The sequence below is a fragment of the Chiloscyllium punctatum genome, chromosome 9 (assembly GCF_047496795.1).
Source record: "Chiloscyllium punctatum isolate Juve2018m chromosome 9, sChiPun1.3, whole genome shotgun sequence".
Taxonomy (NCBI): Eukaryota; Metazoa; Chordata; class Chondrichthyes; order Orectolobiformes; family Hemiscylliidae; genus Chiloscyllium; species Chiloscyllium punctatum.
Window position 1 is genome coordinate 126,099,936 of NC_092747.1, and position 21,449 is coordinate 126,121,384.

Here is a 21,449-nt window from a genome sequence, read left to right on the forward strand (position 1 = left end):
TACCTCTAGATTTGACTATTCCAACTCTCTCCTAATCCATTTATCACGCTTTTTAACCTTGAGCTCATCCAAAATTCGACTGCTCAAATCCTAACATGTACCAAGTGTCAGCCAACAAATACAGTCAGTTCAGCAACCCCTTAATTTCAAAATTCACATCTTCGCTTTCAAAGCTCTCCATAGCCTCACTTCAATCTCCTCCAGACCTATAACCCTTGGATATCTGGGTGTTCCTCCAATTCTGGCCTCTTGCACATGTCTGATTTTAAATCAGACAACCCTACTGTCAGCTGCTTATGGTCCAAGCACTGCCACCTGTTCAACTTTCTCTTTTCTTTTATGATGCTTTTATGAGAGCTACCTGTTTGATAACTTATTGCCCACCTTTTCTATTATTTGGAATCACATTTTGTTTGGTAACATTTGTATGAAACACTTGGACACATTTCACTAAGTTAGAGTCCGTATATGAATGCAAATTGTGTTCTAAGGAATGGAACATGTTAGAAAACATTTAAAGCATACTAATATTAAAGCTATATATATATTTAAGGTATGTATCATAGCATAATTACTACTGTAATAATAGGATTTTGCAGCATTATTGTAGACTGGATCTCAGCCTCTTGGCTGCATGATGGAACATGCTGCAAATGCCACTGGTTCAGTAAACACTAACTTTTCTGATGCTGAGAGTATTCAGATTTAGCATTCAATTGTAAGTCTGTAAGACCATAAGACATAGGAGCAGAAATGAGGCCATTCAGCCCATCGAGTCTGCTCCATCATTCAGTCATGGCTGATGAAGTTTCTCAACCCCATTCTCCCACTTTATCCCCTTGACAATCATGAACCTATCTATCTCAGTCTGAAGTACGCTAAATGACCTGGCCCCTCAGCCTTCTATGGCAATGAATTCCATAAACATTTTCTCTGGCTGAAAATGTTTCTCCTTATCTCCATTCTAAAAGGTCTTCCTTTTACTCTAAGGCTGTGCTCTTGGGTCAAGATGTCCTAGTTTGTATTAACACTACAAACTCTTGTTATCCAATCATCAGAGTGATGGGATGAATATTTTTAAACAGTCCTACCACGAAAGTTTACAAAACCAAGCAATTAATGCAGAGCACCTTTAGTGACAAGGATATTGAAGGCAAATCTGGAAAATTGTAGCCTTGATTTGGCAGCCCATACCGCTAACAAGATTCACTCCTCTGTTGAAGAATTCTGCGAGGCTATCCCTTAACTGCCTTACGATCACACGCTGTACAACCGATACTCAGTGATATTTATATCAACAAACGAATAAATACAACCCTAATTACTGTTAATTTGTCAAAAGCTTTTACTGGATTTTATTTTGAAAATTGTGACTTGTTCATTTAATGATAATTACCACCACAACTGAAGATGGAAGAGATAATGTCATTATAACATTTATTAGTGTATTTGTCTTTAAAAAAGTCTCAAAATCTAATGGATACATTTTAACAAAAGATGGTTCACAAATAGGTTTTGGTCCAAGGGAGAACCAATTAGCGTTTGGTAACATTCCAAGACCAAGGATCAGATCCAGAAATTTTTTTTAAAGATCTTTGAATATTGGGAGATAGGATGAATTGACTTTTATTTTTAGAATGTGTTCAATTGTTTTATTTAGAAAGTTGTGGATTGTCACAGCTGTCAAAACGTGATGTCACAAAAAGTTGTTGAATACGGATTGGAAGATGAAGCTCTTAACAAAAGGACTTCTCTTTTCAGCTTTGTTATTACAAAACATCAAGCAGACGGGGACAAGTCTCAATGAAGAGGCTGTGCAATTATAATAATGATAAACATGGGGCAGTATACATGTCTTCCACTGAGTGCTTCTTCACATGATAATATTTTAAGATGGAATAAAGCATAAGTATACAAACATTTCTTTGAATAAATCTTTGACAAAATTTTTTGCCACAACAAAACAGTGAACACACCTCAGGCATGATCTGCAACAGACTCCTTCGACGCTTGGTGAACTCTTTGAGATCCGTCAGGATTTCATGTCTTACCTCTGGAGGTAAATTAGCAAAGTCTTTCGATTCAATGTCAATAGAATGAGGATTCTCAAGAAATGCATCCTAAATGGAAATGAAAACATTTAACTACGTAAAACAACTGGCAGCAGAAGTTTAATTATCCCAAGGAAATATTAATGAGAAGAATGACAGGACTGCACTGAAATGAGCAGCAAGAGAAGGATATTGTAGTTGGTTCAAGGAAAGTCTTCGGTTTTCCTGCTGGTCAAAATGTGGCAGCTCAGGAATAGCAAAAAATTAAAAGAAAAGGAATTGAAGGAGAACTGGGTGTCAATGAGATTAATGGCAGCAGTTGGAAAGACTTTTTAGACAAAAAGAATACAGTAAAGGATTGGTTAGAGGAACAAACTGATCAAATGTTGAGGCCAGAGGAACATGACACCAATTTGACTTTCTTTACTTTTAGGGTTTTGACAGATGGACAATAAAGCAAATTATTTTTTAAATAATGAAAAATTGTAAAAGCACTTAGATTTCATCAGAACAGTGAATAAGAGCATTGCTACATGATTCTAAACAGAAGATTTATACTTAATCTTAAAAATGTTGTCAGTGGGATCTACTTTTGAGAGAATATTCACTGATTTGTTTTTCTTCCACAGTGGCTAATCAGTATGGTAGTTATGTTAACTGAGGACAAAATCCAGAATATTGACCTTTTGCTTTTATTTTCTAGTTAATACTGCATCTCTTGCCAATTTCCACTCCAGGGTTCTATTTAAATAATGGGATGGCTTCATCGCTGAAATGCTGATCATAATTCAGTGCATCATTTTATAAACAAGGACAGGACTGACCTTGTTGTAGTAATAATGTATTGTAGTAAGATTGAGGCTATTTCTATTTTTTACAGTAATGTTTAAACATGTAAGAAAGTAAGGAGGCAGAGGAATTTAGCTGCCTGAATACAGAATTGGCTGACCCATAGAAGACAGAGGGTGGTAGCAGATGGAAAGTATTCAGCCTGGAGCTCGGTGACCAGTGGTATTCACAGGGATCGGTTCTGGGACCACTGCTCTTTGTGATTTTTATAAATGAGTCTGATGAGGAAGTGGGAGGGTGGGTTAGTAAGTTTGCCCATGACACAAAGATTGGCGGAGCTGTGGAAAAGTGCAAAGTGATTCATTTGGAAAGGTTGAATTTGAATACAGAATACAGGGTTAAAGGCATCACATTATTCCTGCTAGTATGGAGGAACAGGGGGATCTTGGGGTCCATGTCCACAGATCACTCAAGGTTGCTGCCCAAGGTGATTGAGTTGTCAAGGTGATGTATGTTGTGCTGGCTTTCATTAGCAGGGGATTGAGTATAAGAGCCTGAGGTTATGCTGCAACTCTATAAAGCCCCGGTTAGACCACACTTGGAATATTGTGTTCAGTTCTGGTTGCCTCATTATGGGAAGGATGTGGAAGCTTCAGAGAGGTGCAGAGGAGATTTACCAGGTTGCTGCCTGGACGAAGGACATGTCTTCTGAAGAAAGCTTGAGAGAGCCAGGACTTTTCTCATTGGAATGAAGAAGGATGAGAGGTGACTTGATAGAGGTGTACAAAACGATGAGAGGCACAGATAGAGTGGATAGCCAGAGACTTTCTCCCAGGGTGGAAATGGCAATCATGAGGGAGCACAATTTAAAGGTGATCAGAGGAAGGCTGAGGGGAGACGTCAGGGGTAGGTTCTTTACACAGAGAGTGATGGATGTGTGGAATGAACTGCCAGCAGTGGTAGTGAGTCGAACACATCAGGGACATTTAAGCGACCTTTGGATAGGCACATGGATGATAGTACAATGAAGGGCATGTAGGTTAGTTTGATCTTAGAGTAGGATAAAGGGTTAGCGAAGTAAAGGCAAGGTTTTAGGAAACAAGGATTTTTAAATGGACTCGTTATATTGTGGGACCTGGGGGTTTGTGTTATTTTACACACTGTCAATTTAGCATTTCTGAGTTTAGACTAGAATCGGACATAGAACAGTACAGCACAGTATAGGCCCTTTGATCCTCGATGTTTTGCTGGCTTTTTATCCTACTTTAAGATCAGACTAACCTACATACCCTTCATTGTACTAACTTCCATGTGCCTATTCAAGAGTCACTGAAATGTCCCTAATGTATCTGACTCTACTCCCACCGCTGGCAGTGCATTCCTCACACCCACCACTCTCTGTGTAAAGAGCTGACCTCTGACATCTCCCCTAAACCTTCCTCCAATCACCTTAAAATTATGCCCCCTTGTGACAGCCATTTCCACCCTGTGAGAAAGTCTCTGGCTATCCACTCTATCTGTGCCTCACAACATCTTGTACACTTCTATCAAGTCACCTCTCATCCTTCTTCGCTCCAATGAGAAAAGCCCTAGCTCCCTCAACCTTTCTTTATAAGACAGGAAAGGATTGGAGGATATGGGCCAGGTGCTGGCAGCTGGGACTAGATTGGGTTGGGATATCTGGTCGGCATGGATGGGTTGGACTGAAGGGTCTGTTTCTGTGCTGTACATCTGTGACTCTATGACTCTACATGTCCTCCAGTTCAGGCAGCATCCTGGTAAATCTCCTCTGCACCCTCTCTAAAGCCTCCACGTCTTTTCTATAATGAAGCGACCAGAACTGAACACAATATTCCAAGTGTGGTCTAACCAGGGACTCTACAGAGCTGCAGCTAACCTCATGGTTCTTAAACTCAATCCCCCTGCTAATGAAAGCCAAGACATCATACGCCTTCTTAACAACCCTATCAACCTTGGTGGCAACTTTGAGGAATCTATGGACATGGAACCCAAGATCCCTCCGTTCCTCCACATGGCCAAGAAGCCTGCTTCTAACCCTATCTTCTACATTCAAATTTGACCTCCCATGCATGTTTCGCACTTTGAGTCATGAGGCTGGACTCTGTGTACTCCTTAAGGTGAGGGAAACACAAAATCCAGCAGGGGGCCTTTCCTCCATCTGCCAACCCACCCTACCCAAGATGTTGAAATGTTACTGGGCAGGGGAGGAGGGAGGTATCAGCTGCTAATTCACCTTAAGTGGCCAAGGCCTGAGATGTTACCTGTGATGGTAAGGGTTGGGGAGGCCCTTTTGTACACCCCACCATGGGGTGTCTTTGATCAATGATCAATTGTTGCTTTTCTGGGCACGATAAGGAAGACTTTAGTTGAATAGGTGGACCAACGTTACATAGCGGAGTATCTCTAGACACACACTAGCCAATGCCATGACATAGACAGAAAATCATTGTGGATATCTTACCTGAAACAGATTTTCATTGCTCATGTGTTCTTCCCATTCTTTTTCTGCCTCTTCATCTGAACTGAAAAAACAACAGAAGTTTTCTTGTATGGAGATTACCAATAAAGATATTATCCTGACGCTGGTGGGAACAGTGCATTGGAAATCAAGCCCCACATTCCCATGAGTCATAAGTGTGAAGTACAACCAATTTATTTGTTTCAGGTTAATACCTAACTGTGTCCACTCTCTACGATAAAATATTAGATTTATTTTAGTAAATAATTTAAAAATTAATAAATAAATCTAATATTTATGCCAACTTTCATTAATGCATAAGAAAACAAGAGAGAGAGAGATTTCACTTGCTGACAGGTTTGAAGGTTTGACCCTGAACTGATCTCTCCTGTCAGTTCAGTGATGAAGTGCCTATTATAACCAATTTATGCTGGGTATTACTTTCTCTTTCCAAAGACACTTGATGCTGGCATGTCAAACAAAACTAGCAAAATCTAGTTTCTGCAAAACAAAATCACACACTTCCACTTTTCTTTTGGCTTGCAAAAGAACAATAATCATTCAAATTTCCATTTATGGTTTATATTTCCAAATAAAATACCTGTAGTCCTTATGTTATGATAGAGTCATAGAGATGTACAGCATGGAAACAGACCCTTCAGTCCAACCCGTCCATGCTGACCAGATATTCCAACCCAATCTAGTCCCACCTGCCAGCACCCGGCCCATATCTCTCCAAATCCTTCCTATTCATATATCCATCCAAATGCCTCTTAAATGTTGTAATTGTCCCAGCCTCCACCACTTCGTCTGGCAGCTCATTCCATACACGTACCACCCTCTGTGTGAAAAAGTTGCCCCTTAGGTCTCTTTTATATCTTTCCCCTCTCATCCTCATAATTTTGTAAACCTCTATAAGGTCACCCCTCAGCCTCCGCCGCTCCAGGGAAAACAGCCCCAGCCTGTTCAGCCTCTCCCTATAGCTCAAATCCTCCAACCCTGGCAACACCCTTGTAAATCTTTTCAAGCTTCACAACATCTTTCTGATACGAAGGAAACCAGAATTGCACGCAATATTCCAATGGAAGTGGCTTAACCAATGTCCTGTACAGCCGCAACATGACCTCCCAACTCCTGTACTCAATACTCTGACCAATTAAAGAAAGCATACCAAACATCTTCTTCACTATCCTATCTACCTATGACTCCACTTTCAAGGAGCTATGGAACCTGCACTCCAAGGTCTCTTTGTTCAGCAACACTCCCTATGATCTCAAACTTCATTCAAACGTTAAAATATAATGAAAGCAAAATTAAAACGGACATATTTTTCAACTGTCCCCACTACCCAACCTCTCCAATCCTTCCAGAGGTTTATGGTTCTAACTCCAATACTGTGATTTCTGGGTCATTGATGTGAAGATAGACTGCTCCAGAATATGATATCAGGAAAACGAAGGGGAATCCTGGGGAGAGGGTGGTTTATTTCCTGGACGGCACTTCAGGATGCTCAAATTGGCAAGACTGCTGGGTAGTTCACAGCATCATGTTGTTTTGAATGGACTTGTGGTAGAAAACAATGTAAGGAATGGCTCAGGAAGAGGAGGTCAAAAATCAGGAATGCTTGGCCCTCACTAAGATTCGCCAAGAAACAGTTTACATCATCATGAGGCTATGTAAGTTTGACAGTTGATCAAAAGTCAGTCAGTTGGACTGGTTTATGTCAATGGCTATGTTCCACTTCAGCCTCCTCCTGTCCTACGAAACTATCCTGCTGTTCCTTTCTTTTTTATGGGCTTGCCTGGCTTCCCTTAGATGCGTTTACGCTATTGCCTTCAATGTCATCTTGAAAAGTTCATTCAACATTCTCCCCATGCACTCGATTAACATGTTATTCCTAAATTCCATTTATTAATGACTCTCCTAAAGTTTTGACCTCTACTTTGAATTTCCTCACAAGTGGAAACATCTTTTTTTATGTTAACTTGCTGCTAAAACCTTCTATTATCTTGAAGGCTTTTGTTACTTATTCTCAGCCTTCTTGAAGATAAATTTTTTAGCTTTTCCTGAAATGAAGAACTGCACTTTCTTGAAGTGCAATGGGGTTTTAAAATGATCAATGATCATTAAATTATTACATTTTAACCTCTTAGTCCTGATATAATCCTTGCAAATCTTTTTGAACATTCTTCAGTGTCTCTGTATCCTTTTTATAAGATGGAGACTCTCTAGTGCAAAATGTAACTAAAGGCCATAATAAAAACTTTCCACTAAATATTATACCTCTAGAAAGCTGAAGCTTCTGACTCAGAGGCATTGTTTTTATTCACTGTGTAATTGTACCCCCTAGATTCCTTATCACTTCTACTTCACTTAAACATTGGTTATCCAAGTTTGCAGTCTCCCTATTCTTCTTATTAAAATACACCACCTCACGCTTACCTACATTGCATTGGATTTGATCATCATACACACTGTGCAAGTTAATTGACACGTTTCCTTAGTATTCACTAGATGCCCCCTAATTTGATGTTCTCTGCAAATGTTGAAATTTTATTTCCAACCCACAATCGCAAATCTTTTATGTAATTTGTGAGCTATAGTGGTCCCTGCATCTGTCCTTTGAAACACCAATCTCTGCCTTTTGCCAGTCTGAGTTGCAACTCTTAATTTCTACTCAATTCCTATTCTGTTGGGAGCTTGCTATAATGGTACAGTAATTCTTTGTTTAACATTGTAGACACAATCATAAAATGTGCAACTCGAGGTGAAGCAACCTTAAACAAATCACATTTTTTCATTACAGTCAATGGAAAAGGAATAGTTAGGTACTGTAAGACCTTTCTCATCATAAGTAAACATCAAAACATTATACTCTGAGAGCTCAAATGCTTTATACTCCTCCATTCCTGCACTCATAAATGAAATAACATGTAAAAATGGAACAATTTTGTACATGAAATAAACATGTTAACTTTTTCTATTTGCCTATGGTTACTTCGCTCTGGCTCTTTGACTCTTTTGAGATTACTGACATTTTTCTCATTCACTCCTTCACTCTCCTACCTACTCACAGTCTCTCCACCCGAAGCATCAGCCCTTAGCATAGGTTGGAAGATAAAAATGGCCTAGAGTCTCTGAAAGTGGGTTGATGGGAGGGAGATCATATCACGTACATGAAAAGGGAATTTTAAGAAATACTGAACGAACATCTCACCAGCTGGACAACCACCTCAAATACGGGGCAATGAATCATGCTGACAGTGAGAGCAGCAGTGCGTGGGAAGGATGGCAGCAAGCGGGAGAGTTGGACAGTGAAGTGTGAGGGGGAGAGTCGGACAGGGAAGCGGTGAGGGGGAGAGTCGGACAGGGAAGCGGTGAGGGGGAGAGTCGGACAGTGAAGCGGTGAGGGGGAGAGTCGGACAGTGAAGCGGTGAGGGGGAGAGTCGGACAGTGAAGCGGTGAGGGGGAGAGTCGGACAGTGAAGCGGTGAGGGGGAGAGTCGGACAGTGAAGCGGTGAGGGGGAGAGTCGGACAGTGAAGCGGTGAGGGGGAGAGTCGGACAGTGAAGTGTGAGGGGGAGAGTCGGACAGTGAAGCGGTGAGGGGGGAGAGTCGGACAGTGAAGCGGTGAGGGGGGAGAGTCGGACAGTGAAGCGGTGAGGGGGGAGAGTCGGACAGTGAAGCGGTGAGGGGGGAGAGTCGGACAGTGAAGCGGTGAGGGGGAGAGTCAGACAGTGAAGCGGTGAGGGGGAGAGTCGGACAGTGAAGCGGTGAGGGGGAGAGTCGGACAGTGAAGCGGTGAGGGGGAGAGTCGGACAGTGAAGCGGTGAGGGGGAGAGTCGGACAGTGAAGCGGTGAGGGGGAAGGTCAGGTACAGTGAAGCGGTGAGGGGGAAGGTCAGGTACAGTGAAGCGGTGAGGGGGAAGGTCAGGTACAGTGAAGCGGTGAGGGGGAAGGTCAGGTACAGTGAAGCGGTGAGGGGGAAGGTCAGGTACAGTGAAGCGGTGAGGGGGAAGGTCAGGTACAGTGAAGCGGTGAGGGGGAAGGTCAGGTACAGTGAAGCGGTGAGGGGGAAGGTCAGGTACAGGGAAGCGGTGAGGGGGAAGGTCAGGTACAGGGAAGCGGTGAGGGGGAAGGTCAGGTACAGTGAAGCGGTGAGGGGGAAGGTCAGGTACAGGGAAGCGGTGAGGGGGAAGGTCAGGTACAGTGAAGCGGTGAGGGGGAAGGTCAGGTACAGGGAAGCACAGACCAATAGAAGTGCTAAGAGGGTGGAGCAGTGAACAGGAGAGTGTTCAGATGGTGACTGCCCAACCCAATGTATAGCTCACACAGATGTCCAGTGAAGTACTTCATAAAATTATTTCAACATTAGTCTATTTTTCAAAAATGAACAAACCTGTTTTTGTCTTTCTTTTCTAAGGAAGGCAGAATAAAAATGTCATCAGTTTCTCCTCTTCTCACCTGAGAAAGGCTGGGAATTACCCCATCGCTGTTGACAAAAACAGAAAAGTATTTTTGTAAAACTTTTAATTTCTAATGAGAACATTTCTTTGGTTGCTAATGCTAGCAGAAAGATTGAGTGAACTATGAACTTGTTTAGTCACTTCATCTTTTTCATTCACATTACTGAACTGAATATATTTATGACATTAAACATTTACGATTACCAAGTTTCAAACATTGGAATTTATCCACACAAAATTTTACTCTGTATTTCCATCTTCCATTTCACAAATGCTCTCATATGTTGATATGAATCATCATAATTCAATGACATCAGTTTCTTTCAAAAACATCAAAATAAGTTTACTGAAAATTATCACCACTTTCAAAGTATGTGCAACTTTTCTGATTGTAACTCACATGTTAGCGCAAAGCTGTTATCAATATGGGTACTAAATGAAAAGTAATGCATTTAAAAAATAAATGTTGAAATAAGAACAGAAAGCACTGGAGAAACTCAGCAGGCATTTGTGGAGAGAAAAATCGCTTTTTAAAAGTTAACATTGAGTTCAATATGACTCTGCTTCAGAACTAACTCAAAAACTCAGCTCGCCTAAAATGCTAACTATACAAGGTTGTGCCAGCAAACAACAGTCAGAAAATCTTTTTCTCCTTCACATTAATTTGGTGAGATCAAAGAAGAATCTGTGCTGACCACAGCAATTCAGAGCTATTTGCTTGTCCCCAAATGACCTGAACACACAGAACATAGAACAGTCCAGCACAGGAACAGGTCCTGCACACCATCATGTCTGAGCCAACATGATGCCATTCTAAACTAACTTCATATCCCTCTATTCCCTGCCCATTCACGTCTGTCTAAATGCCAGGCACCTACCACCCTCTATGTAAAAAAAAACTTGCCTCACGCATGTCCTTTAAACCTTTGCCTTCTCACCTTAAACCACACCATCTAGTGTTTGACATTTTCACCTTGGAAAACGACTGACTATCATCCTGTAGTTTCTGGCTTTGGAAACTGGGGATCTCATGGTACAGCAGGTCTACTATTTAAATATATTTAAATTACTGTATGAGTCACAATGTTCCACTACTCAGTGGACTGAAACTTCTAACTTAGATGAACTCTGTGCTAAAATCTATTTTAAACTGTCCATTAAACTGTAACATAATTTGAATCTATATATCATCTTGTGATTAAAGCTTTGCAACATTAGCAATGTCAAGTAAAATTAGGTGCAAATCCACAGCTAATCTAAACCAATTGCAGAGTTTTCATGTTTGAAGTGCAACAGGGTTTTAGAATAACTGTATGATCAATGATCAACAAATTATTACATTTTAAACTCCATTCATATTACCTGGTTTCCCAAATGAGCTCTTTCTGTAAACAGGGCTGCTCACAGCTGGATATGTACCTCCTACACTCTTCCAATTTGATACTTACTGTTCTGGCAAACCTTGACAATATCAGAATTCCCATAACTGTGCTAATCTACTGGAAAACATTCAATGGTACATTCAGTCAAATGATCAGAACCCCACTTCTCCCCCAATACCCTGCCACTATTTTCTCGATTTCATTCCCAAACCTCTTCCTTCCATTTCCCATATTTCTCTTCCTCCCACTGCCCCTTCCCACTCTCCAATGGGCCAGGTATCCACCTTCTCTTACCCTCTTTAAACTGAATGGTAAACATTGTTCTCACTCCATGTCCAAAGGAGGAAAGTTTACTTCAGAAAATATTTATTTTGAAATTCATGTTTCTGTTTAAAATCAACATAATTTCAAACTTTAAATTCTTGACTAACCTTTTACCAAGAACATTTTTTAAGGCATGTTGCTTCAGTATGGTTCTCAACAGCTTATCTGTAGTTTTCTTTGTATCTTTAACAGCCAGCTCCTTTCTCTGCCACCTGTTAGTCTAAGATAGAGGATGACTTCATGTAAAGCAGGAACAAATGTCAGTGTGTCACAATTCAGTACATACATAATCCTGTAAATATCAACTTGGCTTTGGCAAAGGGAACTGAGTGCAAGTTTAACCCCATCTCAGATGGAACTCTCTTCAAGCAGTAACTGAGGGAAAGGTACGTTTGAAAAACAATTTAGAATCTGTAATTTTTGTCAAATTTTACACTTTTGTTAACTTTTTCCATAATAAATTCCCATGTTCATAACGGTAATAGAAGCTGCCAAAATAAACTTACCTACCTCTGCCAGTGAGGGTGCTGTAGACATTTACATTACCTCACCTCTCATTCTGTACTTCAGGAAAACAGTTAGATTTCAATCACAACTATTCCTTGGTTCCCTCAACTGCATATTAATAACACACAGGACCAAATATATAATGAAGATAGAACATAAATCACTATCAAATTATGCTTGCGCATTCTTCAGCAATACTTGTGATAGGTTGTGTACTTTTGTGAGAAAAAAAGGTGCACTATGATGGGTGATGGTCCCTTTAACAACTAGGGGCTAAATATTACTGTTCCCTGCTGGCTTTGCTTTTGGCACTGGAGCATAATAGACATAGCCAGTGGATACTATGGGTGGCATGGTGGCTCAGTGGTTAGCACTGCTGCCTCACAGCACCAAAGACACAGGTTCATTTCTACCCTCAGGTGCCTGTCTGTCTAGAGTTTGCATTCTTCCTGTGTCTGCGTGGGTTGCCTCTCTCGGGCCAAAGATGTGCATGTTAGTTGGATTGGCCATGCTAAATTGCCTGTAGTGCCCAGGGATGTGCAGGTTAGGTGGATTAGCCCTGGGGAATGTAGAGTTATGGGGATAGGATGGGGGCATTGCAGACATGATGGATCAAATGGCCTCTTTCCAGACTTTAAGGATTCAATGATTTTTAACCCACCACCTTCCGACCCCTGGCCCAAGCTCTCTCATCCTGGTTTGGTTTGGGACGATGGGGGGGGGCAAGTGGCAAGCAGCAAGCAAAAAAAAATCAATAGCCTGCTCAACATTTCCAAATAAATGACTCAGGGTCAACTGAAGGTCTTAAAACTGATTCAAAGTATAACATTAGTTGGAGGGAGTGGGCAACCTTTTCTTAAAACAAAAAGACAATTTTAAAATGGTGAGAAGGAATGGGGTAATGCTGTCTTTTTGAGAGTCCCATATGCCCATTGGGGAACCACTCATAGAGACTCAAAAGCATAATGCCTTCCTTCTTACCTGCCTCCACTTCAAAACTCCTCAAACGCCTCTTTAAAAGGTAAGCAAACTGACATTGTCTAAGACCCAACTTTGTTTCAGAATCCACTAAGCCTCCTCTGTGGGCCTGTCAGCAATTCCAGCATCGCCTACTATACTGCTTTGGCACTACTGACACTATTGGAAGAGCCAGCAGTTCCAGAGGGTGGGACCTCCTCCCCAGTGATGGGCAGAAGTAAGATTCCAGCAGTTCAGCCACCAGCAGCGCATTATGGCTGCTGGGTTGGCTTCCTTCTGGCCAGCAGATATGCCAACGTTTCTTCTGGGATGGTAAGCAATTCACACTCCTACATACCCTAACTGTCTGCCTGAGATTCTTCTGGGAGATGATTTCTGGTAAAATTTGTGTGCAGCAACTGATCATGTGACCAAGTCGCTTGGGGGAATGGACAATAGAAAACTAATCCAAAATTTATTATGGGAAGGAGGAATCTAGATTGTGTGGATTATTCTGCTTTGGAACAAGCTGACTGCAGATGGAAGGAACATCTCTTTCACTCAGTTGAAATTCTAGATGCTAACCACAATTGGTGCGAACACGTGGATAATCAAGGGACTCCTGAGAGTCAAATGTCAGAGGCAGTTAAGCTGAGGGAAGAGAGACAGTTCTTAGATAGGAAACTCCTGAGTTAAAAGAACATTGTTTGATTCTTTTTCAGGATATGGTTGTTATATATCTCTAATTGTCCTCGACAAGGTGGTAGTGTGATATCTACATGAACTGCTGTAAATTGATGTGGTACACCCTCCAGTCACTGAGCATCAGTGGTCGGAGTGAATGTTGAAAGTGGTGAATGGGGTACCAATCAAGTGCATTGCTTTACCTTTGACAGCAGTCAGTTTCTTGACAGTTGCTGAAGCTGCACTCATCCAGGCAAACATGCTTGCTACTAATAGATTTTTAGTAGTGAGTATGGGAGAAAAGCAGTTTGTGATTGAGGGGAGTGAGCAGTGGGAAAGTGAGTGATAGTACATTAGCTAGAGCATCGGAGAATGTGTGCTGTAGTAACTTAGTGCCTGCCACTTCATTATCTGTTCCATGGTAGCACTGATGTGTAGCTTAGAAAGAACATCGCTTTGGATACATCATGCCACATATAAATTCATTTTTAAAAATTAATTAGTGCAACTCTTACCGAGGAACTTTTATAAGCCTGCATAAAAGATTAGATTAGATTAGATTAGATTACTTACAGTGTGGAAACAGGCCCTTCGGCCCAACAAGTCCACACCGCCCCGCCGAAGCGTAACCCACCCATACCCCTACATCTACATTTACCCCTTACCTAACACTATGGGCAATTTAGCATGGCCAATTCACCTGACCTGCACATCTTTGGACTGTGGGAGGAAACCGGAGCACCCGGAGGAAACCCACGCAGACACGGGGAGAACGTGCAAACTCCACACAGTCAGTCGCCTGAGGCGGGAATTGAACCCGGGTCTCAGGCACTGTGAGGCAGCAGTGCTAACCACTGTGCCACCGTGCCGCCCATTTACGTTTTACGTTGTTATACAATGTCTTTTTAATAATTTTGAACTTGAAATAAGTTAAATGACATCATACTATTTGATAGTACTTACCAAAGTTTGTTTCTTGAGCAGAGGTGTCTTTCCATCAAAAACAATTACTGGTCGAATTCGATAAAACAAAAGCTTACATAGTCGATGTAGCAAAATCAGAAGGTGAGCATTTGGTACAGAATTACCATGGCGATCCCTTGCTCCCTTCACTGCTTGATTTAACCAAATGCTGATATCTTCGAACAGTGGTTAAAAAAACTTTATGTTTATATATATATTGTTCGATAAAGTTCTTATTTAGCTTCACTGAGACAACACTAATTCAAACTGGAAATAAACCTGGGGTTGCATTTTCATCCAAATGTAGAGGGATACAAATGGCCACATTTCACTTTTTTGGGAGCAATCCAATTTTCCTCTGGATGTTTTGTGAGTGGGGTTTGTCAGCAGAAAACACACACAGTCCTGCTGTGGTTGTTTTGCCATTTGAAATGGAGGATGAAAACTGGATTTCTTCCAGCAACCTATTTTCTCTGGGAATTCTGGATTTTGGAAGCAGCCCAGATTGAAGAGGGTTTGCTGAAGTGTCTAGAATGCTCTGAAAAGTGTAAGATATTTCACACCTTCAAATGTCACTATTAGATACGGTTTAGTGACACAGATGCATTTTTAACGCAATGATTCATTTATAAGCACTTGTGTTTTAAAATGTTGACCCTTACATTAACCATTCCCTTGTGTAATTATTCACATGAAGTACAGTGCTATACCGATGCAGTTAAAACCATTACAAAAAGTCCGGTCAGCCTGTGCAGTCAGACCTTCTGTGATTTAAATGGCGTTAATTGATTTACTTTAACAAATCTAATTATGTACACTGGTTGACAGCCACTCTGCTTTGAAACTGAAATAAACGTACAATATTCCATAATTTCCTATCCCAGACTGTTGTTTGGGCAACTCTAGCCAAGACCAACCATGGATCGAGTTTCAAGTGCTGATGGATCGCAACACAGTAGATGTCCCATGTGACTGAGAATGAGTGTCAGATCCAAGCACTTAAACATATGGCTGTTTCAATGTGGGATTGCTGATTTTGTTGACATGAGTCAATCAGATTACAAGTATTACAAGATATTTTTAATTTGGCAGAATACATTTTCTTCTCAAAATCAATGATATGGAGGTTGTAAAATCAGACACACATGGAGTGTGCAGTTTGAAAGCCACAAGAGAGTAGAGGTTAGGCTTTTCTGAGCCCAGAGGAAGTTTTGGCCCGAGGGACCAATAAGATAAAAGTGTAGTAGTCACAGTAGAACCCACAGATGACAGACTACACATTAAACACTTGGATTATAAACTGAAGGAAAGGTGATATAAATAAACTTAAAACCTATTCAGTATCTACATAGTTGAACTCCTTGTTATATTTCTAAACCACCAGAAGATTCAAGTTGATGATTTTCAAAATAAACACTTGAGATTTGTACTAATGTGACGTTTTAAATTGACATCAGCGACCTGAATCCAAAGTCAAACACCAACTTGACACAAAAACAAAGCAGCACAAAAACCTTCACTTCTCCTCCTGGTTTATGCACAATTCAGGAGCTAAATATTAGGCAGAACATATAAAAAGTTAGATAAAAATTCACGTCAATCAATTTGTCCTGAGGCTGCTCTCCTTATTGCTGATACTAACCTCTCATTACCACTGGGACTTACATCACAAAGTGAAGACCAACAATAGAGTTAGAATGCCAAAAACCCAACTGTTGCAACTTGCTTTGTCAGTTTCAACCAGAGCTGTGTATACAAGTCATTCTAATGGTCAGCAGTAGTTACATAAAGGATACCAACAGCGAGGATTTTTCCTTCAAGGGTTTCTGGATTGATAGGTTGTCCTGTACACTCCAGCAGTTTCCACAGTCCCTTAACCCCCATAATGCTGATTAAATTCACACGAATTCTGTAAGGAAAAAAATAAAAATACATTTACCTAGCACTTTTTGTAAGCATGGAATATTTTAAAGCACTTACAACCATTTGTATCACAGAAGAAGGCCAGTCAGTGCATCATGTCCATGGACATCAACAACACTCTCGACTACAGTAATCACATTTTCCAATTGTTGTTGTGTAGCTCTGGAGACCATGGTAATGCAAGCAAATATCCGAATGCTACTTCATTGTTATGGGAGTTTCTGACTTCATCAACTTTTCAGACAGTGAGTTCCGGATTCCCACCAAACTCTGGGTGAAAAATCTTTACCTCAACTTTCCTCTGAGGCTTTTGCCTTAATTCAATGCTCCAGGTTATTGACTGTTCCACTAATGTGCCTTCCTATCAACTCTACCTATGCTCTGTTTAATCTTATATCCCTCCATTACCTCACTCTTAAACTTCACTGCTCCAAGGAAGGTAACCCCAGTCTTTTCTCATAGCTGTGATCCTCCAGGATCAGGCAGTATCTTCTGCATCCTCGCTACTGCAATTGCCTCTTTCCTATAATGTGGTGACCACAACTGCCTAGAGTACTCCAGCTGCCATCTAACCAGCAGATTGTTTGAAATAAAGCTACCATTGTAATGTGGGAAATATCATAGACAATTCACATCTAACTCCCAACAACAGTGACAAAATTAGCTGTTTTGTGACATTGACCAATTGATAAATAATAGTCAGGCTGACACATCACATTTTTTTTGAAATAGTATCATTGAGAATCTTCGAAGTCCACCATGGAGGCAGACGGACCTTCGGTTTATCATGTCAGTCAAAAAAAAAGGCACCTTCACCAACTGCAATTTTCCCTCAATTAGAATCATAGAGTTGTAAATTTAATATTAATTCGGGGGAAATTATTGGAATTTATCAGAGACAGATCGGTTAAACAAATTGTTGGTTCTAACTGTTCAAAAAGGGTTAGTATGAAGTTATGAAAAGTAGCTGACGTTGTTACATTTTTTGAGGTGGTGACAAGTGCAATAGATCTTTGGATTTCCAAAAGGTATCTGATATGTTTCACACTGAAGACCAGCAGACCATACATGGAATTATGGATTGACTAGAATTAGGAGGGAGAAGAGGGAATCTATAACAAAGAGGAACAGGAGTAGGCCATGTGACTTGTCAAGCATGCCCTGCTGTTCAAACGATCACAGCTGACCTGCCCCAAACCTCAACTCCTTTTTTGTGTCAACTTTACATTGCTATCAACTCCCTCATATTTCTAAAATCAATCCATTCAGCTGTGCTTGTCAATTTTTTCACCTCAGCAATCATAAGAATCTAAAACAGGAGCAGGCGTAGGAAATACAGCCCCTCAAGCCTGCTCCACACTTAACACAATCATAGCTGATCTCATCTTGACCTCAACTCCTTTCCTGCCTGCTCCCTATCCCAATAACCCTTTAATCTGTTACTAATTAAAACTCTGACTATCCTGGCATCCACCACCCTCTGGGGTAGTGAACTCCATAGATTCACAGCCCTTTGAGTCTTTTAGAGTCAGAGTCATAGAGACATATAGCACAGAAACAGACCCTTCGATCCAACTTGTCGACGCCAACCACATATCCCAACCCAATCTTGTCCCACTAGCCAGTACCCGGCCCATATCCCTCCAAACCATTCCTATTCATATACCCATTCGGATGCCTTTTAAATTCCGTAATTGTACTAGCCTCCACCACTTCCTCTGGCAGCTCATTCCTCACATGCACCATCCTCTGCGTGAAAATGTTGCTCCTTAGGTCTCATCTTTCCCCTCTCACCCTAAACCTATGCCCTCTAGTTCTGGACTCCCCCATCCCAGGGAAAAGACCTTGTCTATTTACCCTATCCATGCCCCTCATGATTTTATAAACCTCCATTAGGTCACCCCTCAGCCTGTAACATTCCAAGGAAAACAGCCCCAGCCTATTCAACCTCTCCCTATAGCTCAAATCCTCCAACGCTGGCAACATCCTTGTAAATCTTTTCTGAACCCTTTCAAGTTTCACAACATCATTCCGCTAGGAAGGAGACCAGAATTACACGCAATATTCCAACAGTGGCCTAACCAATGTCCTGTACAGCCGTAACATGACCTCCCAACTCCTGCCCTCCTCAATTCTCTTTGTTACTTCTTCAAAAAACTCAATCAAGTTTGTGAGACATGATTTCCCACGCACAAAGCCAGGTTGACTATCCCTAACCAGTCCTTGCCTTTCCAAATACATGTACATCCTGTCCCTCAGGATTCCCTCCAACAACTTGCCCACCACCGACTCAGGCTCACTTGTCTATTGTCCCCTGGCTTGTCTTTACTACCCTTCTTAAACAGTGGCACCATGTTAGCCAACCTTCAGGCTTACATCACCTCACCTGTGACTATCGATGATACAAATATCTCAGCAAGAGGCCCAACAATCATTTCCCCAGCTTCCCACAGAGTTCTCAGGTAGCGCTGATCCGGTCCTGAGGATTTATCCACTTTTATGATTTCAAGACATTCAGCACTTCCTCCTCTGTAATATGGAAATACCATCTATTTTCCTACATTCTATGTCTTCAATGTCCTTTTCCACAGTAAATACTGATGCAAAATACTCGTTTAGTAAACCCCGCCCCCACCACCAAATCCTGCGGCTCCACATAAAGGCCGTCTTGCTGATCTTTGAGGGGCCCTATTCTCTCCATAGTTACCCTTTTGTCCTTAATGTATTTGTAAAAGCCCTTTGGATTCTCCTTAACTATTTGCCAAAGCTATCTCATGTCCCCGTTTTGCCCTCCTGATTTCCCTTTTAAGTATACTCCTATTGCCTTTATACTCTAAGGGTTCACTTGATCTATCCTGATGATACCTGACATATGCTTCCTTCCTTTTCTTAACCAAACCCTCAATTTCTTTAGTCACCCAGCATTCTCTATACCTACCAGCCTTCCCTTTCACCCTGACAGGAATATACTTTCTCTGGATTCTTGTTATCTCATTTCTGAAGGCTTCCCATTTTCCAGCCGTCCCTTTACCTGCGAACATCTGCCTCCAATCAGCTTTTTAAAGTTCTTGCCTAATACCGTCAAAATTGGCCTTTCTCCAATTTAGAACTTCAACTTTTAGATCTGGTCTATCCTTTTCCATCACTATTTTAGAACTAATAGAATTATGGTCGCTGGCCCCAAAGTGGTCCTCCACTGAAACCTCAGTCACCTGCCCTGCCTTATTTCCCAACAGTAGGTCAAGTTTTGTACCTTCTCTAGCAGGTTCATCCACAGACTAAAGCAGAAAATTTTCTTGTACACACTTAACAAATTCCTCTCCATCTAAACCCTTAACACTATGGCAGTCCCAGTCTATGTTTGCAAAGTTAAAACCCCCTACCATAACCACCCTATTGTTCTTACAGATAACTGAGATCGCCTTACAAATTTGTTTCTCTATTTCCCTTTAAATATTAGGGAATCTATAATACAATCCCAATAATGTGATCATGCCTTTCTTATTTCTCAGTTCCACCCAAATACCTTCACTGGATGTATTTCCGGGAAATATCCTCCCTCAGCACAGCTGTAATGCTATCTCTTATCAAAAAGGGCACTCCCCTCCTCTCTTGCCTCCCTTTCTGTCATTCCTCTAGCATTTGTATTCTGGAACATTAAGCTGCCAGTCCTGTCCATCCCTAAGCCATGTGGTCTAGGTTGGATGATTGGTGAGTCGATGGGCCAAATGGTCTCTATCGGTACTATGGGGATTCTATGATACAAGATATTGATTTAAATTTCCTTTTGTTAATTTATTATTAATTTGAATATTGCGTCTTGAAAAAAATCTGTGGAAGATGTCTTGGTGAGGTGCTGAGTGCCCTTGTGCATAAAACTCATTGACCCTTTAATTCTGTGATTATTTAGTGTATGCTACTATACTGGCATGTGAAGTTCAAGTCTGAAACATTCAAGTCAAATCATTCTGTACATAAGTACATCAGCCCCTTACTATAGTCCTTATATACTCACGACTGTATGGTCAAATTCAGCTCTAACTCCATTTACAAATTTGTTGATGCCATCACGGTAGTGGGTCGGATCCCAAACAATGATGAGACAGAGTACAGGAAAGAGATAGGTAGCTTAGTGGTAAAACATAAAGGCAACAATCTGTCCCTCAATGTCAGCAAAATGAAGGAGTTGGTCATCAACTTCAAAATGGAGTGGCGGATGCACCCCGTCTGTATCAATGGTGCTGATGTGGAGATGGGTGAGAACTTCAGGTTCCTGGGAATAATTATCACAAATGATCTATCCTGGTCCATCTACATCAATACTACGGTCAAGATAGCACACCAATGCCTTTCCTTCCTCAGAAGGCTAAGGAAATTCAGCGTGTCCACAATCACTCATCAATTTTTATCGATGCACCATTGAAAACAGCTTATCTAAATGCATCACAACTTGGTATGACAACTGCTCTGTCCAAGGCCAAAAGAAATCACAGAGAGTTGTGAATGCTGCCCAGTACATCATGCAAACCAGCCATCCTTCCATTGACTCTGTCTATTGTTTGCGCTGCCTTGTGAAAACAGTCAACATTATCAAAGTATCCTCCCACCTCTCTTCCATCCGGCAAGAGTTGCAAAATTTTGAAAATACGTCCCAACAGATTCAAGAACACCTTCTTCCCCACTGTCATCAGATTTAGAGCAGAACTCTCATATATCTTTCTCTGCATCTTCTCTGTAGCTGTACCACTATATCCTGCATTCTGTTCAATTATTCTGATGTACTTATGTACAGAATGATTTGTCTGGATAGCGCACAAAGTAATATTTTTCACTGTATCCCAGTACATGAAATGTTGGTGCTTCATTCTTATGCATTCCTGGCATACTCCTCACTGAACCTGACTTAAATGTCTGGTTTACTGGTA

The 21,449-nt window shown here is 41.2% G+C and overlaps 1 protein-coding gene across 2 annotated transcripts in view; it reads right to left on the reverse strand.

The window, feature by feature from the left end:
* Window positions 1–21,449, reverse strand: part of ercc5 (excision repair cross-complementation group 5) — a 57,467-nt gene that overhangs the window by 35,456 nt on the left and 562 nt on the right. For both annotated transcript variants that reach the window (XM_072578207.1, XM_072578208.1), the window contains exons 2-7: window positions 16,398–16,510; window positions 14,602–14,777; window positions 11,598–11,710; window positions 9,718–9,810; window positions 5,323–5,383; window positions 1,977–2,120 (exon numbers count right to left, since the gene is read on the reverse strand). In XM_072578207.1, the coding sequence (XP_072434308.1) occupies window positions 1,977–2,120; window positions 5,323–5,383; window positions 9,718–9,810; window positions 11,598–11,710; window positions 14,602–14,777; window positions 16,398–16,485 (675 nt within the window). In that variant the 5' untranslated portion in view covers window positions 16,486–16,510. The remainder of the gene's footprint in view (window positions 1–1,976; window positions 2,121–5,322; window positions 5,384–9,717; window positions 9,811–11,597; window positions 11,711–14,601; window positions 14,778–16,397; window positions 16,511–21,449) is intronic.